Genomic DNA, 22,267 nt, shown 5'->3' with positions numbered 1-22,267 from the left:
TATGTAGTCTAGCCAAAATTGTCCCCTCAAAATGAGATGGAGAATAGAAAGTCACTCATGTTGTGAGGAAGGGTTAAATCTCCCTCAGTTTGTTTCCACAGGGAGATGACCAATGTTTGTGCCAAAGCAATAGAATTTTCATCCATATATCTGAGGCAACAAAACAGCAAAATGACCTGGGTAGTAGAACTGTAGCCTAAGCAGTAGCATCAGCAGCTTCATTTTCCAATACACCGTCATGTCCTGTGGAACATATACAAACATGTTGGCACCAGCTCCAACAACCAAGTGAAGGCAATCTCAGATCTGGTGTACTAAAGGGTGGTATGTGTACAGCACACAACAGCTCTAGAAAGCACTGAAGGAATTGAACCATACAACATATTTAAAGAATCTGTTTTGCCAGATGTACAGAGTTGCCTGAGAAAGGTCAAAAAGCTCTGCAATAAAAGCCAAGCACTAGTCTAAAGGGTAATATCTAAAATACCCTTACCAACAATAAAAGCACATCCTGTATCACACTCATCCTTAGAGCCATTGGTATAAATGAAGATGTTGTCACCAAGCTGCGTGTGAAGCTGTAGAAACGTTGAGTGAATGACTGAAGCCAGAGTAGTGTTATTCAGAAGCAAAGTAAGTTCAAGATTAATAGTGAACTCTGCATAAAACCAAAGAGGATGGGGAGGGGGAGGGGGAGGAGGAGGGGGCGGGGGCAGAGAGGTGTCCCTCACCCATGAAAGCAAACTCTGGGAAGCAATGAAGAACCAGAACTTGTCTCATATTGGCAGTCAAGGGAGTTATCAAAATGTACCCACAGTGGAGAAAATTGTACTGGAATGAAAGCAATTGTTTAGCACTTAAACACAGATACCAGTTGTCATATGGATAGCAAATAATGAAAACCATTTTAAGGCAATGTAAGATGGATGTTCGTGCAAATCAATATACTATACGCCCATAGTCCAACATTTATCAAACTAAGGATCAATATAAATGATGGACTGTCTGGTCTATTCCCCATGTGGTGTCACTTAGAATCCACAGGACATACAGAAAATGGGCAGTGTTCCATCAGGTAGGGTACATGGAAGTCCAAAACAGTTTTCTATCAAGCCCCAAGAATTTCATGGTTTTGATGAACACCAGAAACTACAGGATTCAGTGCACAAGTAAATATGAGTAGCAGACAGTTGGGCAGAGATAGTTAAAATAGAGTAATGTTTCACTTTGTGAGTCTGTGATGGTACATCATGAGATTCATGGGCCAGAGTCATAATTAAGTGTTTTCTTAGTATCTAATGAATGTGGCTGTCATAATACTCATCAACATCTGAACTCTTTGACATCCTGCTAATATATGAGTGGGAAGGAGGGGCACTAATTACGATGAGGACATTATAATTTATTTGTCAGATGCTGAGGAAATGTGGTACATTTCGCCAACTTTAGTGAAAAAGTTTCCATTTTCCAACTTGACTTCAACTTCTCTCCAGGCACTGCATTACTTAAAGATATACCTGTCTATGTTCTTTCAGACTGTACCATTAGCTTCGCACAGATTATACTGTGATGCATAGGACTCTTCAAAGTTTCAGAACTTTTTAAGCAGTTTCTTTCTTTGGAGGAACAATTATGCCATAAGTAGCACAAGCCAAAGAAAGAAGGAAAGAAAATCATTGGCTCTCAAAGATGAATCAGGAAAGAAAAAAATACAGCATTACAATTGAAGAATTTTAATAATGAACTACAGGCAATCACTGGGTGACAGATTAGAAAAGAAATTGAAAGAGACTGCATAGTGCAAAAGAAGCCTGAAAAAGATCTAAAAAATGAGAGACAGTGGGGAAAACAATGAAAAGTAAAAAGATGGAAGGGACTGCTTAAAATACCAAATCTAAAAATTCAAGGAATTTTGTCTATTTGTACACAAATCAGTGCTTTTTCTGTTATGTCTGTTTTGGTGAGCAAATAAGAGCTTGTTTTCTGACTCTTGTAATCTTGAAATTTTTTGTACACTGAACTTACTTTAATCGAGACATTTTGCATTGGGAGTACTATGCTATATGTAAAGTGTCTAAAATTCTTACAGTAGAAATTATACACATCAAACATTTGAAAGTCCCATTTGGAATATCAACAATGATGTAAAGAATAGATTACTACTCACTGCAAAGATGACACACTGTGTTGCAGACAGGCTCGATGAAAAGACTGTTACACACTAATCTTTCAGCAAAAGCCTTCTTTGGAAAAGGAAAAAAACACATACACATTCACACAAGCAAGCGCATCTCACAGACACACATGACTACTACCTCTGGCCGCTCTGACCAGAATGCCCGTGAAACATGTCAAACAGGAGCAACAGTACCCACTCTGGATCAATGCATGGGGCACAGAAATACGAACCATAAAATAGCATTCACACTAACTTTTGAGTACTGGCTCTTTTACCAGAAATAGTGCTAATGCTAGAAAAAGAGCTAGTGCTTGAAAGTTAGTGAAAATGCTGCTTTCTTTTATGCATTTCTGTGCTTCATTCATTGACCCACTATAGATGAGTCATTGCCTTTCCTTATTCTCTGTAATACATTTATAACTGCTTTACTTGTCATAATGAATGACTGTCTTCTGCACTGAGTTTGGTGACACTGCTTTGCAAAGCAATACACAGTTGTGTGCGATGCGGGTGTTATGGAGTTTGCTGTGGTTTACAGTTCATAGCTTGTTGTTGAAACTGGTACATTATATGCTTACCACAGGAGCTTGCACATATGCATTTCAAGGGCAGTGTAAGAGGATGCAGTGACTGGAAAGCAACACTAATATGTAGAGGAATGGGCAGACAACAAGCAAACAGGAAAAAAACTGACAATGAATAGAAACTTACAGTTCATTCATTGCCCACTGAGAGGTGCCCAAAGTTTGTACAATAGAATTTGTGGAGCAAGTGCTGGATCAAAAGACAGAAATGCCATTTATGAGCATTTGTCACCTTATCCTCTAAATACACTCCTTTATGGCCACTGTGTTGAGAGTATATGGAGCAGCAGCGAAATTCCTATTATAGATAACAAGTGTCAACAAATGAGCCAAATAGTTTCATGGCTAGAGTTCATCTGAGTCAGTGCAATTTACAGTGATAACCTACAGTGTCAACTTTGGTACTGCTCATGTCATTCGCCAATGAAGTCTGTTTCAACCATTATAGTGTTCATGTACAGAAAAGAAATAAAAGTTTAACACACATTTCTGTCAATTCTTTATTTTAAAATATTTTGTTTGAGGTCCTCTACCATTTGCATACTCATAAATCTGACCTTAAAAGTCTGAGATACCCTGTATATTGTTAATTCTATAAACATATTTACATATATGAGGTGTGTCTTTAAAACAAGTTTCCCACCTGTCCCACAGTTAGCAAACCACCTGTTATGCAAAGTGGCTGCATGTACATGATAGGGTAATGACGTGGCATGGCATATGCACTAACAAAACTTCCTCAGGACTCACATTAGCTTCATAACAGCAGCTGAAAGTGGAGGCCCATATTCCAGCTCCTGACATGTGTGAAATGCGGTTGGTGCTAAAATTTTTGAATACACAGAACATAGCATCAATTGAAATTCATCATCAGCTGTGCCAGGCCTATGGGCCTAATATTATGAGCAAGCAAGATTGTCACACAGCACCTGTTGTTCTGGGAATTGTGTGCAGGTGGATGCCAAAGCAACTGACTCTAGAACATAAAGCAAAGTGCATAAGGGCAGCTCTGAATTTTCTATGGCAGCACCGTGTTGACGACAACGAGTTTCTGGATCGGATCATAAAATGTGATGAGATATGCTTTGTACACAATACTGAAGAAACCAATGCAGTGGTGTTAAAGTGGCTCTTCCTGCAAGATGAAATTCAAGCAGGTTGTGTTGGCACAGGAAGTGCTGTGATCTGTGTCAGATGGGGAGCCCTCCTCGTTGAAATCCTGACGAAAGGTGGGGCAGTAGAAGCTGAGCATCACTGAAGACAATAAAGAAATTATGACAGGCCAGTCACAATAAGCAGCAGGGGATGTTTAGTGCCAATGTTGCCTTGCTGCAAGATCAAATTTGGCCACGCGTTTGACAGACAATAGAGCTTCTGCACATCCATCTGTTGTGCAACCTTAAAAAATTCCTGACCAGTCAAGCAGCATTTTCAGTTTGACAGAGAGGAAGAGATGGCATCACACATTTGTTCCGCTCCCACCCAGTCGACTTCTATGACAAAGAGACACAAAAGTTGATACCACAGTATGATAAATGCCTGATTCTCAATAGTGAACATGTTGAAAATTAGTTCAGCACTTCCTGTATCTGTTCCAAAAAATCTTTCAATCAAATTGTCTTTTATCTCTGTTCACAACTACAGGGAAACTTGATTGATGGATGTGCCTCATACTTAACCATTTCTGAAATAATTTAGTTTTTTTCCAGGTTTCTGGTGCCTGGCTGGAGAATGGGGTGGATTATCATCCATGATCGAAATGGTTTATTTGATAAGGAGGTAAGGACATGCCCATATAAAAATAAATACAGTAGTTTCTTATTTAAGAATTTTTTGGAGGAATGTGTGTTGTACATCATTTGTTTCTTTCCCTTTTCTTTAACTCAGTTGCAGTGTTATAGCAACATTTTTGCTCGTAAATTTGAAATGTTTGTCGATGACTTCAGTGCTTTGGTTAACATTTTTAAACACAGTTGATAGCCACATTTAATATTTGGGCTTCAACAAAGATGCTCAATGGTTAAATAAAGAACAAAGTGCAGTTAGCAGTTTCCCTTTGGCTGTGACAAATGGTTCAAATGGCTCTGAGCACTATGGGACTTAACTTCTGAGGTCATCAGTCCACTAGAACTTATAACTACTTAAACCTAACTAACCTAAGGACATCACACACATCCATGCCCAAGGCAGAATTCGAACCTGCGACCGTAGCGGTCGCGTGGTTCCAGACTGTAGCGCCTAGAATCGCTCGGCCACCCCGGCCGGCTACTGTGACATCATAGGTAAGGCCATTGATGCAGATAAGTAGCAAACAAATTAAAAATTTGCAAACTGGAAATCTTATGGAATTGATAAAATACAGAGCTTTTGGGGTAAAAAACTTATCCTAGTGCATTCACACTTAACTGCAGCCGTATATCGTGTTTTGAACAAGCATTAAGAGCTCCCTGTGTACCTGACCTCTGGTGTGAAGTACCTGCTGCACAAAATTGGTGACAGAAGGTTAGCTATGAATTACAGACTTATTACCTGTCCGCCCAAGATGTACAAACTGTTTAAAGCAGATATCGGTTATAAAATTTATAAACATATACAGAAATGTGACCTTCTACCAGTTGAATACGAAGACTTTCATAAGAAATCAACTGGGTGTAAAGAGATATTATCTTTCAATAAAGTCATACTAAACAGTGACAATCAAGACAGATGAAATGTAAATGTTGCACAGATAGATTATGTTGTTGTTGTTGTCGGGATGTTTAAGGGGGACTAAACAGCAAAGGTCATCAGTCCCCCAGATAGATTATGAAAAGGCATCTGATTGTGTAACACATGAATGAATACTGAAATGCCTTGAACACTTTAAAGTGCACCCAAAACTGTTAAGAATTCTGCAAGTATGTAACAGGGAATTTTGGAACACTGGAAAACCAGGCTGTATATAAACAATGCACAACACTTACAGTCACAGATTATAAAGGTAAAAATGAATTTTTCAGGATGATTCTTTGTCTATACCCTTATTTTTCATTTACCTAATTCCTCTTCCCAGACAACTAGACAGACGGTCTTTCAGTTATAAGCTCCACAGCAACCCGAAATTAATTAGACACATTTTTACAGGAATCACTTGAACCTATTTGCAAGAAATGACAAAATCCTAAATGAAATGTTATAGTCTGATTAAAATTAGTTTGTGATTGACAGATTGCAATGGTGGGGGCAGTGTTGCCAGCACCCAGCCAGTCACACTTTACAAGGCACTGCATGTACCTACAGAACAGCCAACATTAGGAACATTTTTTTGTTTTGTAAATAAAACCATCAAAACAAATATTTCTATGCTTGCTATGGAGGATGGCCATGCAAACCAACTTGATTAACATAAGAAGCATGTGGCACTTGAGAAAGAACTATGGTTGGACAGTGGCTGGCCCCTACCACTCAACTCACTGAAATGTCAGTCACAAAGTAATTTTAATCAGAGTATAAGTGTTGTTAAAGCATTTAGTCGTGACATTTGCATGCAGTTTGAAACTGACAAATGTGTCAAACTAAGTGTGGTTAGAGGGAAACTTGTGAAGGCAAAGCACATTCACTTAGGTGAGGATACCAGTATTAAAAATTTAGAACCTGCAAGGCCTTAAAGGTACCTTGGTATAGATGAAAATGCTGTAATGAATTTTCAAAAGAAACAGTGTAGAAAAGTAAGTGCTTTCACAGACAGTGTGAGACAATATAAATTTTTTCTGGGATATTTTTTCCACCTCCCTTTTAAAGTGAATAAACGAGTTCTTCAAAAGCACTGCAGGAGAGAAAAATTGGTGTTTAGAAACAAACTTAAATCCAAGAACAAAATTATGGCTATAAAATCACTGGCAGTTACTTTGTTTGAATTAGCTCTGCTCTGGTAGAATAAACTCAAAAAGACGCTTTATCTGCAGATTGTAAACATGAAAGTGTCTTACCATGCATGGTGTAGTTCAACCCAGAGCTGATGTCAACAGACTATTCATATAGCACATAAAAAGGAGGGTGGGATCTGAGACAGAATGCAGGCAGCATATTGTATTTGGCTAGTATGTAACACAGTATGTGAAAGATTCATTAATGAATAAAATAATACAGTTCAATGTGGCAAACAGAAACAGACAAATTATTGCCCATGCTAAGAAGACTGCAAGAAAGTTCTCACAGGAGCCAGAAGGTATTGATATTCACTCACTTCCACAAAGTAACATCAAAACAGAAACTCAGAATAAGCTAAAGCAAACTTGAAGATTGAAATCTCTGGAAGGTCAGTACCCATTGGCCTAGAGAACTTAAATGTTGACAAAGATCAGAAAAATCTGTAGCTTGAAAGAGGAACAATGAAAATAGAGGCAGAAGTTCTAATATAGCAGCTGGCCTCGAGGAGAAAGTACTCAGAAAAAGTTATAATGAAAATCAGGCAAGACAATAGATGTTGACTTTGTGGTGTAAACTCTGAGACCATAAACAACATAATGTGAGGCTGTCCTGTCTAGGTGAAGAATGATTAGTTCAAGAGATACAATTAGATTTACTCCAACAAACAGTATGATCATACATCTAAAATGGTCATGACAGCTAGATGTAATGCTCTCCTGTATGACCAACAAAGACATATCAACCTACAGATTGCATCTAAAAGCCTGATGTTGCTGTACGTCAACTAGATATAAGATCATGCCTTTTAATCAAAACAACATACTCATATGATGGGAAAATTAATGATCAAGTGGAAACTCAACATCTCTGCTTTATGGTGAGTATCAATCTTCCTTTTCATAATATTTTCATTACTCTATCCTGGATTTTCCATTGTTTAATGATAAAGTGGCTCAGAAGAGAGTGGAATATAAGGACTGAACATCCAGCTCAGTCAAATGTGAAATGTTATAACTTATAATATTCTTGTCACCATTGGTGCCCTGGGATCAGTAAATATTACCTGAAGGAGTGCACTCTGTAGAATGCCAAGATGTAGTAAAGACAGTGAAATATGAGATTAGTATTATTCAGAATGGTCCACATCTTGTATGAATCATTGTAAAATCACTTTAGTTACCAGGCGTGCATCTGAGGAAGATGGAAATAACCTGGAGTACACTTGAATGTATCCAGCAATATTACCTCTGTCATAAGAAATAATGACTAAAATTTTATAACAACAACAACAAAAACATCATCATTTGATCATTTTGTACAATGAAATGTTCAGGTAACTTTTACACAGGTACACACTATCTGATCAAATGTACCCAGGCACCTATTAGTGGACATTAATGTGGTGTGTGTCAATCCTTCACCTCTATATCACCTTGAAATCAGCTGGGACACTTTCTGTGAGGTGTCTGAATGTCTGTGGAACAATGGCATACCATTCTTCCTCAACAGCCAAAACCACAGAAGGTGGTTATATTGAACATTAGAGTTTGGAGTGAAATCGTCTTTCTAACTCATGGTTAAGCTGTTCCATTGGGTTCAGGTCACAATTCTGGGCAGGTCAGTCCTTTATAGAAATGTTATTGTTCACAATTCACTGCACACACATGCTGCTTTATCACAGGTGCACTGTCATGCTGATAGAAACAATCATTGTCTTCGAACTGTTCCTCTACTGTACACAGTACACAACACTGTAAAATGTGTTCAAATCCTCCCACATTTAGTGTTTTCTTAAGCACAAAGTGGGGACCAAATCCTAACTACAAAAAATACCCCATTGCTATAACACCACTTCCTCCATACATCACAGTTGGCACCACACATGATGGCATAGCAGGTAATGTTCTCCACACTGTCACCAAACTCAAACCCTTCCACTGGATTGCCATGTGGCAGCACTCCAAATCACTCATTTTCAGTAATCCACTTTTCTATGTTGTTGCTCTTTACATCATCTAAAGCCTCGCTTAGCACTGACTACGGAAATGTATGGCTTGTGAGGAGCCTCTCGACCATTGTACACCATTTTTTATAACTCTGTAAACCACAATCATTGTGCTAGTTGGACTGCTGGTAGCACTTCGAAATTCAAAGGTGAGTCCTGCTTATTTTTATAACTGCCCTCCGCAGTGCTCAATGGCCCTGTTCGTCAGTACATGAGGTCTACCTGGTCTTGGTTTAGCTGTGGTTCTTCTTTCATGTTTCGACTCCACAAGCACTTCAACAGTTGGTTTGGGCAGCTTCATAAGAGCTGCAATGCTCCTGATGGATCTGTTACGTGGGAGACACTCAGTGAATAGTCTATGTTTGAAGTCGCTTAGCTCTGCTGACCAACTCATTTCGCTGTTACTGCTCCTCTAATCGCAACACATCACAGTTCTAAGATGTTTGTAGCCTCATAACTACAGGAGATTACATTGTTTCCTGCCTTTGTTCTTACGTCTCTAAAGCTCATCTACATAGTTTCATTCTCACTTAACACCATGCAGTTGTCTCTAACTCGTCTTTCTCCTTCTTTTGTTGTTACATTTAGCATCTGCTGTAAATTGAGTCCTTAATAAAAATGCTAGTTTTATCTATGAACAACTCTGGCTCTGCTACTGAGAAGGAACATAGTAAATCAGTTACAAAAATCAAGAGTGATAGAAGGCCTAACACAGAACCTCAAGCTACTCCATAAGTAACTTTCCTGTATCCTGAAGTAACTTTTATTTTAATAACATATTTCTATCATCTGTAGCATGCCAGAAAGGGATGACTTAAACCAATTGAAGGCAGCTCCATTGATACCATATTTGTATAATTTTCCAAGCAGCAGATCACAACTGGTTATATCAAAGGGTTTAGATAAATTTAGAAAAAGTGTAAAGGTACATTCAGCTTGTTGTGTATCATTCGGAATTTGCTTCAAAAATTCAAAGATAAGACAGCTGTTTCAATAGATTTATTTTCCTGTAACCATAGTGAACATTTACTACTAATTTACTTTTATTCAAAAACTCTGATAACCTTCCACATGACTCAAAAGCTAGGTAATAGTGGGACTGACCTACAGCTTTCTGCACCTAGTGTATTATCCATTTTGTGAAGCAGCTTTACTATTGTTTGTTTTAGGTTTGTTGGGAATGTTCCTGTATTAAATAATACATTGATTACATCAAAAAATTGTGAGTCAGACTTGCTGGCCATTACTTACCTTCAGGAGACAAGACAGCAGTACTTCCTATAGGCATGTACAAAAATACACGTTACCCCAGTTTTCTGAATTATTAGTTCCTTCCTTGGAGAGAAAAGAGAGGTAGGTTGGAGAGGGTTGAAATGCAAGGAAACATAACTCAGGCAGCAGGATGACATGGGCAACCTGCTTTGAGGACAAGGCGAGACAATCAATACTCCATGCCAATGAGCTGTGACTCAAAAACGTCAGACATAAGGAACCCAACTTCTGCTTTTCTGACATGACATCCTAAAAGCCATGGATCAGGGCGATAATGTAGATGCATTATTTCTTGACTTCTGCAATGCTTTTGCCTCAGTACTACACCAGTATTTATTAAGAAAAGTATGCTCATATGGATGTATCAAACAAAATTTGCGTCAGGATTGAAGATTTCTTGGTAGGGAGGACACTGCACGCCATCTTCAATGAAGAGCCATCAACAAATGTAGAAGTAATATCGTACATGCCCCAGAGGTGATGTAGTTATATATGTATAATGAAGTCCAGTGTGAAAAAGGCTGCACAAATATCCCAGCTGAGCTTGATTCGATTTCAAAGTGTGTGTATTTGTTGAGGGGGGAGGGGGGGGATATATATTATTATCTTATGTCTATAATATCAGTGACTTACAACTGGAATCAGTCAACTCACACAAATACCTATGTATAACAGTTTGTAGGGATATGAAATGGAATGATCAATGACCACATAAATTGAGTCATAAGTTAGACAGGTGTCTGAGTTATGTGTCCTTCCATTTCAACCTTCCCCAACCTACCTCTCTTTTCTCTGCAAAGATGAAATTAATAATTCAGGAAACCAGGATCATGTGTATTTTTGTTCAATGGTAGGACACTGGTAAAATGCAGTCCATCTACAAAGGAGCCTGCTTACATAAAAATTGCGTGCACCATCTTACAGTTTTGATCAAGTGTGTTGGATCCATACCAAACAGGATTAACAAGGGATAATAAAGATACAGAAGAAAGGGGCAGCATGTCACAGTTTTGTTTGACTCATGGGTGAGTGTCACAGAAAGGCTGAAAAACCTGAATTACCTGTCACTTGAACACAAATGCCAACTATCTCACAAAACCCTCCCTACGAAGTTTCAAGAACCACTTTTACTGACAAATGTAGGAATATAATCATACTAAGTAACAACCACATGAGGACCACAAAGACAAAGTTAACTAATTACAGCGTGCACAGGGGTCTATACATGTTTGGAAACAGGAAGAAATGCTAACATTAGATACGATGCTAAGTACTCTCTACCATACACTCCACAGCAATTTTCAGAGTAGGTATGTAGACACAGATGTAAACAAAAATTTGTAATTAACTTCAGAACTCCTTCCCTACTTTTGAAAGATTAAACAGAACATTTAAATATTGTCATTATTGGTGTTTGATGTTAGAACAAATAAATTTTCTTCAGGCATAATCAAACCAAAACTATAAGGCAAAGAGTCTCTGGGCAGCCACCTGGCTGAACACACAAGGATAGATAAATGCAGGCACATTAAGTCAACACTGCAGACATAGTGTCTGCCATAATTGGAACATTGGAAGAAGCAGCATCATGTGGCATTTATCTGTATATTCCTTGTTGGGCTGCGAGACTCAGAATAACTCTGTTACAAAAATGACCAGAATAACTCTGTTACAAAAATGACCAGTACTTACTCTCAGCTTTGCACTTGTTGTGCATATGTGCCACTGCCACTCACATATCTTAAAACACTACTGCCAGTGTCAGGGAATAAATCTGCCTTGCCCTTGCTACTCTAGTTGGTGCAGTACCACCGATATTGCTGTTTCAGCAAGTTAACATGCCTCGCAAAATTGTGTTATTGTGTTGGCCTTGTTGCATTATTACAGTGACAACATTCCGATCTTGCCCGCCATCAGCACTGCTGCAATACCCTGCTCAGGCTCACACTAATATGCTCACATTACACTACATTATGCCCCGTGACCAAGCCCTGGTCCCTCAGGTCAGTCTAAGACCAGTTTCATATCAAACTACTTGTTCATAAAGAATACAGAGACATTTTGTAACTAAACAATTGTGACTTGCCCAAGTGAATTAGACATGTAATATGATCTTTCTCATTATGCTGCTTATTACAACTTTACTTACGAGTCTACTTCCTACATTTGTTTAGTACCTTCTGGCAACTTGACCTTCAAGACTTGTCCTGTTGCTTCCTTCCCTCTTAGCCCTAAATTTACATCTTTCCTGTATTCACACTACAAGGTTTCATTCTCACTCTCTATTATGTTTTAGGCATCCATTCTACTGGAATCTGGACTATTGGTAGTTTATGCTGACAACTGACTCTGTTGCTCAAAAAAATAAAAGCTACTTACAGCAGACTTAGAGCTATGGTGGCAGTTGGTATTGCAATACACATGACTGTTATGTATTGTTCTTCTTCTCTGAACTGCTCAATGTGCTGTGTTAACTCCTCAGCTGAAATGCAACCCAGTCTGTTGCTCAAAAAATTAAAAGCTACTTACAGCACACTTAGAGCTATGGTGGCAGTTGGTATTGCAATACACATCACTGTTATGCATTGCTCTTCTTCTCTGAACTGCTCAATGTGCTGTGTTAACTCCTCAGCTGAAATGCACCATTATCATACAGCAGTGAAGCATTCCAGGGAATGGATTAGGTCAAATTCTAGAGTTTCATTTAGAAATGTTATATTTGGTGCTGGCATTAACTTCAAAGGTTCATCTGGCCAGTATAACTGTGTTTGTGAGATGTTCACTTGTCTGATTCCCCATAATCATAGCTGTTAGATGGAAGGTTGGCCCCATTATGTCACTTGTAGTCTCTTTTATCAATAACCCGCTTCTCTTCAGTTCAGTCTGTCACCTCCATGAACTTCCCCTGCTTGTAACAATTTGCCACTATTGCCAAGTCAACATAAGTGGAATAAATCCAATAAAAACCTGCTTGCTGGAAATGCATTCTACGTTCCACACTACCCTACAAACATTCTAGCCCCTTCTGTGTGCTGAGAACAGTTCTACTGTGCATGTGCTCTGACTGGTTTTTATTGCCCTGGTTGGACACACAGTACTCTCCCCTCTTTGCATTGTTGCAACTCCTCCACTGTCATTACTGCATATTTGCTACCAGCTCCTGAAATTAACAATACTCTGTGGATCTTCATCTGCATGAATTTCGCACCCCCCAACCCCCTTCGTTGGGTACGTGCGAATGGCGTAGCACTTCCTGTTGCTGTGAATTGAATTTCAATATACAATTGTGCTCAGATTGCACTTGAACCCACACTATGTGGTTGTAGAAGGGTAGGTGGTAGCTCACTCCATGCTTTCTGTAATCCTGACAAGTACTGTTCAGGTGACAAAATTTAGCACTCAGTTGTCCATGCAACACATGATGTATGGTTTCTTGCAAGTTTGACATTACCGCTTGTGCATCTCATATGCTATCCGCTAACACTTGTAACAGCCTTGTCATTACAATTACCTTGTCCAGTACTTCTTCCTGTGCTTGCAGCACTCACAAACATCACATCCTCTGACCCTCTAGCATAATCCATTACTTTACCAGTTAGTTTCTGTAACAAGAGTGTGTTGTTAAGTATTTCACTCTCCAGATTCATTACCATTCTTCTGATAACTTACTTTACTCTGCCAATTTTTTACTGATTCCATAATTTTGTTTAATTCCCTGATATCATCCTCGTGTGGCATTCAAAACACTGGTTTCAAAATTTTACCTCCAGTATCCAACCACTCTTCCCCATGTATGTGGCACAATTTCCACTACTGTCTCATTTGTTATTGTAGTTGCTTGTAGGATCTTTGCAGTTTATCACACACCCCTGAAGCTTCCTTGAGCATTCCCATGCTCTTGGCACTTTGCCAAATGTTTCTTCCAACCTTCTCACCTCATTCCGCATTTCCCCTGCATTGAAAACCACCTTCGGTGCCCATCAATGGGTGATGACTGTGACATTCTCCTGCCTTAAAAACGTCACTCCTTGCACTTCTTCACTAACCTAATAGCAGAATACAGACCCTATGATGACCCTGTACGCACCCTCCTTGACATGTTCAACAGTAATCCCATCAGAAAAAGCCCTTTGCTCAGATTCTTGCAACAAAGCTGTGTTTACTGCATCACTCTGCCCTAACTTACATATGTGTTCCACATTTCCTTATCCTACCCACAAAATTTTCTACAGTTTCCTCACACCTCTTCAAATAGTGATCAACTGTTCCTGAAAATGCCTTGCATTATTCTATTTATTATACCTTTGGAAAAGTCCTTTTCCAATTGTTTAAAGCTTGTTTCTTCAAAGAATGCTTCCATATACCTATGTATGTTTTTGTTTTTCCACTAGTTGCAATTTTTCTACCTGCAACAATTGGCTATCTGTCCAACCACTCATTTCTGCTGATGTTTTATGGTCCTCCAAGAACAATTGTACATCTTCAGATGATTTTCCAAAAAAGGGAACAATCAGTCCTTTGACAGATGGATCCTCCTCATGCTACAGTACCTGGAATACTGCTAACTGTTCATATTCATCTGACACCTGCCCCTGTAGCTGCACATATTCTGCTGCTGGCTGCACTACCTCTCCTAAAAATATCTGTACTACTTCTGACTCTGACACACCTTTCATCTCTAACTCTGTCACCGTGACTTTCTCTCTCTCCATTATACATAATAATATAACAACAAAATTCCAAAAGATCACTACAAGCTAGTCTTTATGAAATGCATGAGTCATCTACACTTTCTACACTGCCTTGCAATGTGACCATATCGATGGCAGGTTAAAGGCACTGACTCGGTTCATGGCACTGAATGCCCAAGTAAGTTACACTGGGTACATCTCAGTCACCAAATACTGCTCTCTACCATTACCTTTAAATTCAGGTAAATCAATCAGCTCCTCTGGCCTAAACGAGGTGACCTTCAAGCTAAAATGACAGTCATGCCTCACTTGCACGTCTATTACGCCCTCCAAAATGTAACAAAATAGTTCATTACACACTGCACCATGTTGCAACTGTAGGTTATGGTCCAGATGCTGTAGTGTGTAAAGATGATGCCCCAATTTCTGTCACCAAACTATAGTACTCCCTGGTGCGGACTGGTGTGGCTATGAGCCAGGATGGTGCAAACAGGTGGTGGAAGGGAGGTGGGGGCCAGGTGGCTCCAGAGAAAGGCAGCTGCAAATGTAATAATTTCTTTTATTGACACAATTATGCTGCTTTATACAATGGGTCAGTGGCTGGCTGGCTGCTGAATTCTGCTGGGTTGGCTGCCTACACACCTCTTGTTGCCGACATGGTATTACACCACGCCAGTGGTCCCATTATGTAAGCCAGGTGCATGAACGCCATGCCAGCAGTGTGCAAACTCAGTGCTGCTGCGGCTGCTACAGTTCCTAGCACTGTCCGATGACAATGGGGGGGGGGGGGGGGGGGGTTGCCCACTGCACTGAGGTGCCCTTCTGACAGTGGCAGATGGCAGCTGGCCTGCACAGCAAGCAACCCACTGCCCACTGGCGCAGGCAGCTGGAGATGACCCGATGTGGCCAAATACACTATGGTACTACGTCCAGGAAGAGACTTAGTGCACAGAACTGTTGCTCTGCCATGGCCCCGAACTGCTAACCTCTGGACTGGCGGCCTCTGTTGGCCAGGTCTACATGGCATTCTCTCTGGCACAACCCCATTGTCCTGGTTGGGCTGAGAGACCCAGAATAATTCTATTACAAAATTGACCAATGCTTACAGTGAGCACTGGTGCGCTTCTTGTGCATTTGCATCACTATCAGGCATGTATCTTGAAACACTACTGCCACGGTCAATTTGGATATCTGCCTTGCCCCTTGCTGCACCAGTCACTGCAGTACCACTGAGTTCACTATTTCAGAAAGCTAATCTGCCTCACACCATTGCACTGGCCTTGTTGAATTGTTACAGTAACAACACCACGCACTGGCCCATCGTCAGTGCTGCTGCAATACCCTGCTCAGGGTCACACTAATATTCCCATATATGGTCATTATACTACAGTTTTTACTCTCTACAGCTCCTCCTAGTACCACGGAAGTAATACCTGAATGTCTCAACACACATTTTAACTCAGATGAATCGGCTGTTAAGCTGATTGTGTGATAATTCTCGCACTTCTCTTCCCTTGCTATCTTCAGGATTGTGAGCACAATTTTTTTCTGAAAATCTGATCGTATGTCTCCAGATTCATTGATTCTACATACTAGTTGAATTGTCACTTGGTTACAACTTCCTCCAACGATCTCAAAAATACTTAATGAATGTTATCTATTCCTTCTACTTTATCTGATCGCAAGTCTTTCAAAGCTCTGTTCAGCTTTGACTCTAATACTGGATCCCCCATTTCTCCCATACTGGACTCATATTTCTTAAAACTCTTTCCGTTCATAGAGGCCTTTAATTATCCTCTTTCCAACTTAAATTCTCTCCTGTGTACTTAATAGCGAAATTCTGACAACACTCTTAATTTTGATACCCTTTTTTTAATTTCACAGGAGGTAATTTTGACTTTTGTATATCATGAATCAGACCTTCCAATGACCATTTTTTTTTTTCAATTTCTACACATTTTTCCTGCCATCATTTCACATTTACTTGCCTGCACTTCCTTTTTATTTTATTCCAAAAATATTTATAGTTTTGTATTGTTGAATTTCCCTGAACATTTTTGTACTGTCTTCTTTCATCCATCAATTGAAGTATTTCTTCTGTTACCAAAGATTTTGTCAGTGTTACCTCCTGTGTACCTAGGTATGTCTGTCCAACTTCTGTGATTGTCGATTTTAGAGATGTCCATTCCTCTTCAATTGAACTGCCTAATATATTCCCCATTATTGCAGTATCTATAGCCTCAGAGAACTTCAAATGCATCTCATTGTTAATCAGTACTTTAGTATCACAATTCTTTGCACACTGATTTTTCTGGAAGAGTGTCTTAAACTTCAGCCTACGATCTGAGACTACACCTGCTCCTGGCTATGTGTTATAGTCCAATATCTGATTTCAGAATCTCTGTCTGACCATGATGTAATTTAGCTGAAATCTTCCCCTATTTCAGGCCTTTTAGAAGTATACCTCCTTCTCTCTGACCTTTGAACAGCATATTTGCTACTATTAGCTGAAATTTATTGCAGAACTCAGTCTGTCTTTCTCCTCTCTCATTCCAACTATCATGTCCATATTCTCTCATAACTCTTTCTTGTATTCCTTCCCCTACTACCACGTTCCAGTCCCCAGTGATTATTAGATTATCATCTCCTTTTGCATACTGAGTTATTCATTCAGTATCTGTATACAGTTTCTCTTTCTCTTCATCTAAGTTACAGCAGCCAATGTGACAAATTTTATAGCATATACAACTAAATTTCAACACTTTTTGGAAGTACATTTTTTGTGTTATATTGAAAAGAGCGTCCGATGAAGACTTCAGCACCATAATGTGTGGAGGTTGATCAAACAATAACAGTATAAAAGCATTGAAAACCAATGCCCAGCCTTTAGGGGTAGAAGTCCCATAAAAATCTTCCCTGATGTACTAAATGTGAGGAAATACATAACTTAAGTATAGTTTGTGTGTTTATCTGTGAGCCTGAAGCCCATCATCTTAATCTCTGCTGTTGCAGCAATCACACAACTTGCTTATGAAGCTATTCAGACTTTCACAATGTATACAATGGTCAAAAAATTTGATAAGGTTTTTGTGTATGGCGAATGTTGCCGGACTGTTACAGCAGTGGTACAGTTGTATGCTGGAAAGTATCCTGATTGTGCCACATCCTAATGATCTGTTTTGCAAACATTATAAAAAATTCAAGAAACTCAAGGTGTGAAGAATAAAATGTGCCACAAGAAACAGAAACTGATGAGATGCAAGTAACTAATTTTGTAGCAGAAGTAACACACAATTCACATGTCACTACGAGACAGCTTGAATGTGCAAGAGGCATCAGCCAAAGAACTGTTCTGCAAATACTACATTCAAATGCATTTATCATTTCCACATTTTGCTCCATCAACTGCTTGATGACAATGACTCTGAATGACATGTACAAAAAATGCAAAGGGATGCTGTTTTTCTATGCAAGATCTTGATTATGAAGCATTGTTTATAAATAAATCTTAATAATATGGCCTACTGGCCAGTAAAATACATGTTGACAGAGAGAATTGAATATGCAGTGACCTTAGTCTGTGAGCATATGGTGCAAGTTTTTCGGGAATCACATCATTGGTCCCTGTTTTATTGATGAAACTCTAAATAGCCACATGGATCTACAGTACAAAACACAAATGCTGCTGTGGTTACTGGAAGACAACTGACTGGAATTAAAGCAATTAATGTGGTACCAAAATGACAAATAACCTTCTCATTCCACACAGATAATGACAAAATTCCTTCACAGAATATTTGGAAATTGTTGGATTGGTCATTTGGGAAACACAAAATGGCATGCATGCTTAACTGGCACATCTGGATTGTGGGGAAAATTAAAGCAAGAGGTCTGCAAGGAAACACTAACAACTGCTGAAGATATGAAATGCCATATAACGTGGGCTTGTCCTGTGATAAGTTCAGATGAAATTCAGTGAGCTGTATAGTCTGCAGGAATGGCTTTATATTATGTATCAGTACTCAGTGTCAATATTTTGAGCATCTGATATAATAGTCACAACGAACACTTGTACTGTATCTAAGTCATATGTCTGCTAACAGTTGACATAACAGGACAGATGTCTTTTCCTAATAGTAGAATAGTGTTAGCACTCTGTTACCTTGTTACTATTTGGTCATGACTTATACATACCATGCTGTTGAAGTTCTCTTCATAAGGTCTTTACAATGTCATGAGAAAAAATTATATAATTCCATAAGAACATAAACAATTGGTGTCACAATTTGAAAGCTAAAAATGCTAAAAACTGCTTACATTCATTAAAAAGTTCACCACATTGTCTGCTACAGTTCCTACAAAACTGCACCTCAGTATATATACTTGTTTTGAATATGTATGGGGGTGGCCTGTCTTAATTTACCTCACACTGTGGTTCCACTTAATGGAGATCTGGTTTATGGTACTTACCTGAGTTGTGTGGCAACAATCAAGCTTGATGGCATCATTACATAATAATGTGGACCTGTTTTAGGATTTCAGAATAAATCCAGATGTTCTGAAGGCATATTGCACACAGCATGCTTCCCATGCTGGGGAAATAGTTTGGAAAGAGACCTTTCCTGTACTGCTGTCCCCAATACAAGAATCATTACACTGTAGTTTGAAGAAAATCTTTAAAGTCAAAGTCATGTGCTGGACTGGGTCTAGAACCTAAAACCTTGCCTTTTGTGGCCAATGCTTTTACTCATTTACAAGCACGACACACAGCCCACCCTCACAGCTTCACATCTCCAAGGAAGTTTCTCTTACAGTCCAGTTACTTGGATGGCTCATTTGGAAAGAGGACTGCCCACAAAAGGTGAGGATCTGGCTTCAGGTTCCAGTACGGCATATAGTTTTAATTTGCCAGGAAGTTTCAGAGCAACACTACAGGTAGAAAGATTCATTCTGAAAATAATGTGGGTTTTTATGTCTGCTCAAAGCTGAATCTCATCAAACATCTTCAGCATTAGCATCTGTTGTGTGCCAGATAAATCCACTCTAATTCCCAGCAATGGCCATTCACAATTTTGGAGCAAGAATGCAACCAAAATGCATTTTTAGAGTATTAGAAGTTAACGGAAAACATTTCCTTATGATCAAACCCTCTTACAATAGCAGGAGGAGGTCCCAGATTCTGTTATTTTCACTTCTTACATTTATCAAATGTCTGGAAACTTTTGACCACATGATCTACTTGTGGCTGAGAATAACATGACATACATTCTTTCATCAGTTTCCTGAAAATATTTTGCCTCTTACTGAAACATGTTTCTTTCACCAGATCCGAAAGGCTCTTCTAAGCCTCAGTCAGAGAACTATTGGTGGTAACACACTGGTACAAGGAGCCATTCCTGCCATACTCAGCAACACACCACAAAAATTCTTTGAAGACACCATAAAAGTATTACAGGTGAGTTGACACAGCAAATATTATTACAAAAAGAATGAAGGTATAATTAAGTAACACTCCTGTTTTGATTTTTCATAATCCTCTTTTCTGTAGTGTTCATGACACTACAGGACCAGATTAAACTTCAGTGGTGTACCTCAGAAGTGGATTCTGACACATTTATCTACTATTTTCCAACTTGCAGTTTTTATTTTTTATTTTTCCCCTGCAGAACTTGAAGTTCCCAATTATGATCTTCTTACACGTTTTCTGTTAACATAAATTTGCAAATCACTGGGCAAATGGAATAGTGAGTATTGTCTTGAGTAATCAATAGCTCAGTACAAATGAATATTACTTTTGGATTTTAAATTCCAAACAAGTATGTAAACCTAGGAAAGCAAGTCTTGAGCTCAACCAGTAACTTTAATAATAAGAACAATGAGTAATTTTTGCAAATGACTTAAAGCAGTTGGATACTGATTCAAGATTACACATTTGAATCACTAACTCAGTAGCAGAATCTTTATTTAAAACACACAGTGCTCTTGCTTCAGTTTCTCATAGTAATCAGATACTTGTCTGTGTCCCAACAACCTTATCTTGGTCCAGTCATATTGATGGTATGTTAACCATCACAGCAAAAAGTGGAGGAGACAAGACAATGAAGCACAAATGAACACTAGATCACTATGAATACCAAATAAATCATAACCAAATAAAACAAATAATAATTTCAATTACTTTTTCTATTTTTCTTGCTGCTGAATAAATCAACATTAAATTATGCTCATATAACAAAAGCAACCTTCTCCTTTACTCAAAATCCTATAGCATGATCTCTGCAAATGCAGTCGGTGGTACCAAAGTGAGCCTGGAAATCCTGTTTTCAAACAAGTAACTGCTAGAACCATGAATAGGAATGATGAAAAAAATTGACAAAAAGTATAACAACACATTTACTAAATATGACTACTATCCCATCTAAAAAGTCACAAAGCTGGTTCACTAAAATAAAAACAGCATTCCACATTTATTCTATAACAAACAGCTGTTGAAGTGGATAAACAATTTCTGAAAATACAAAATGTAATCTAAGGACAAAGAAATTAATGTTAGGTGATAATGGCTAAAGTGCCATTAAACACATTCAGGTTGAGACCAACATATAATTCTGTTCTTGCTAGAAGGCAAATCCTACCAATCATACCTGAAAATGGCAACAATATATTATATTCTCATTCTTTTCTTCTGTTTTTTGTCCACCTCAAGGGAACCACTCCCTTTCTAACAACTGTTGTTCTTCTTGTTTCCTGATGGCTTCATCCTGCCAAGCTTTCACCAAAGTCATTGTCATTTACATCAATACATATTACTCTCCTTCCCTTCCCTTGCCATATTGTTATGCTATTTATCAACAGCTCCACCCAGTGCACTCTATTTCTTATGCTTTTCTTCTATTTTTTAACAGGACAATGCTGATCTTGCGTACGACATTTTATCTGAAGTGAAGGGCCTTCGTCCAGTAATGCCTCAGGGTGCTATGTATATGATGGTATGTATAAGTATTTAGCATTTATTCTTTAGGCAAGTTATGTCCTCATACAGTATAAACTTATTGACTTAACTCGGTGACATATTATGGTAAAATACGTCGTCATGGGGAAATTGTTGTTCTATTTGTTTTTTGAAAGAAGTGTGCACTTGGTTTACACATCTTCTTTCTAATATAATGGACAAATCAAAAATTACAATAAACAGCACAGAGTTTGATGACTGTAACCAACAGAACTAGAGTTGGAAAGTATTTTTGTCACCCACTACAACAATAATACTCTAATAGAGTAGCTAGCGTCATTAATGAATCAGGAGTGAACTAAAAGAAATATATCCCACCACAGATTCAGCCAGAAATACTGAAACATTGTCTCCCAAAGAGTTATTCCAATAACATGACCACATAAAAAATTGTTGACAAATACTGAGCCCAACTGCAGGGCAATACACTTAGCATATACAGGGTGGATCACCTAAAACTTGACCACAAATACTGCAGAAATGGAAAGTGCTGCTGATGTGAGTTTTTCACAGAATGGATTGGTAGTCGGGGGCTTGTATTGTTAGCCAATCAGGTGGTTGTAATAATACTTAGAAAGTGTATTTTTGTGCAAGCACACTTTTTAAATGGAACAA

The 22,267-nt window shown here is 38.7% G+C and overlaps 1 protein-coding gene across 1 annotated transcript in view; it reads left to right on the top strand.

Annotated features, from left to right (window-relative positions):
* The window catches only part of LOC126236493 (tyrosine aminotransferase), a 174,745-nt gene that overhangs the window by 145,376 nt on the left and 7,102 nt on the right, over positions 1-22,267 (top strand). Inside the window, exons 7-9 of the mRNA XM_049945848.1 lie at positions 4,473-4,542; positions 19,967-20,095; positions 21,546-21,629. Of these exons, the coding sequence (XP_049801805.1) occupies positions 4,473-4,542; positions 19,967-20,095; positions 21,546-21,629 (283 nt within the window). The remainder of the gene's footprint in view (positions 1-4,472; positions 4,543-19,966; positions 20,096-21,545; positions 21,630-22,267) is intronic.

This window comes from Schistocerca nitens, chromosome 2 (assembly GCF_023898315.1).
Source record: "Schistocerca nitens isolate TAMUIC-IGC-003100 chromosome 2, iqSchNite1.1, whole genome shotgun sequence".
NCBI lineage: Eukaryota > Metazoa > Arthropoda > Insecta > Orthoptera > Acrididae > Schistocerca > Schistocerca nitens.
This window is presented reverse-complemented; position numbering and strand designations above follow the sequence as displayed.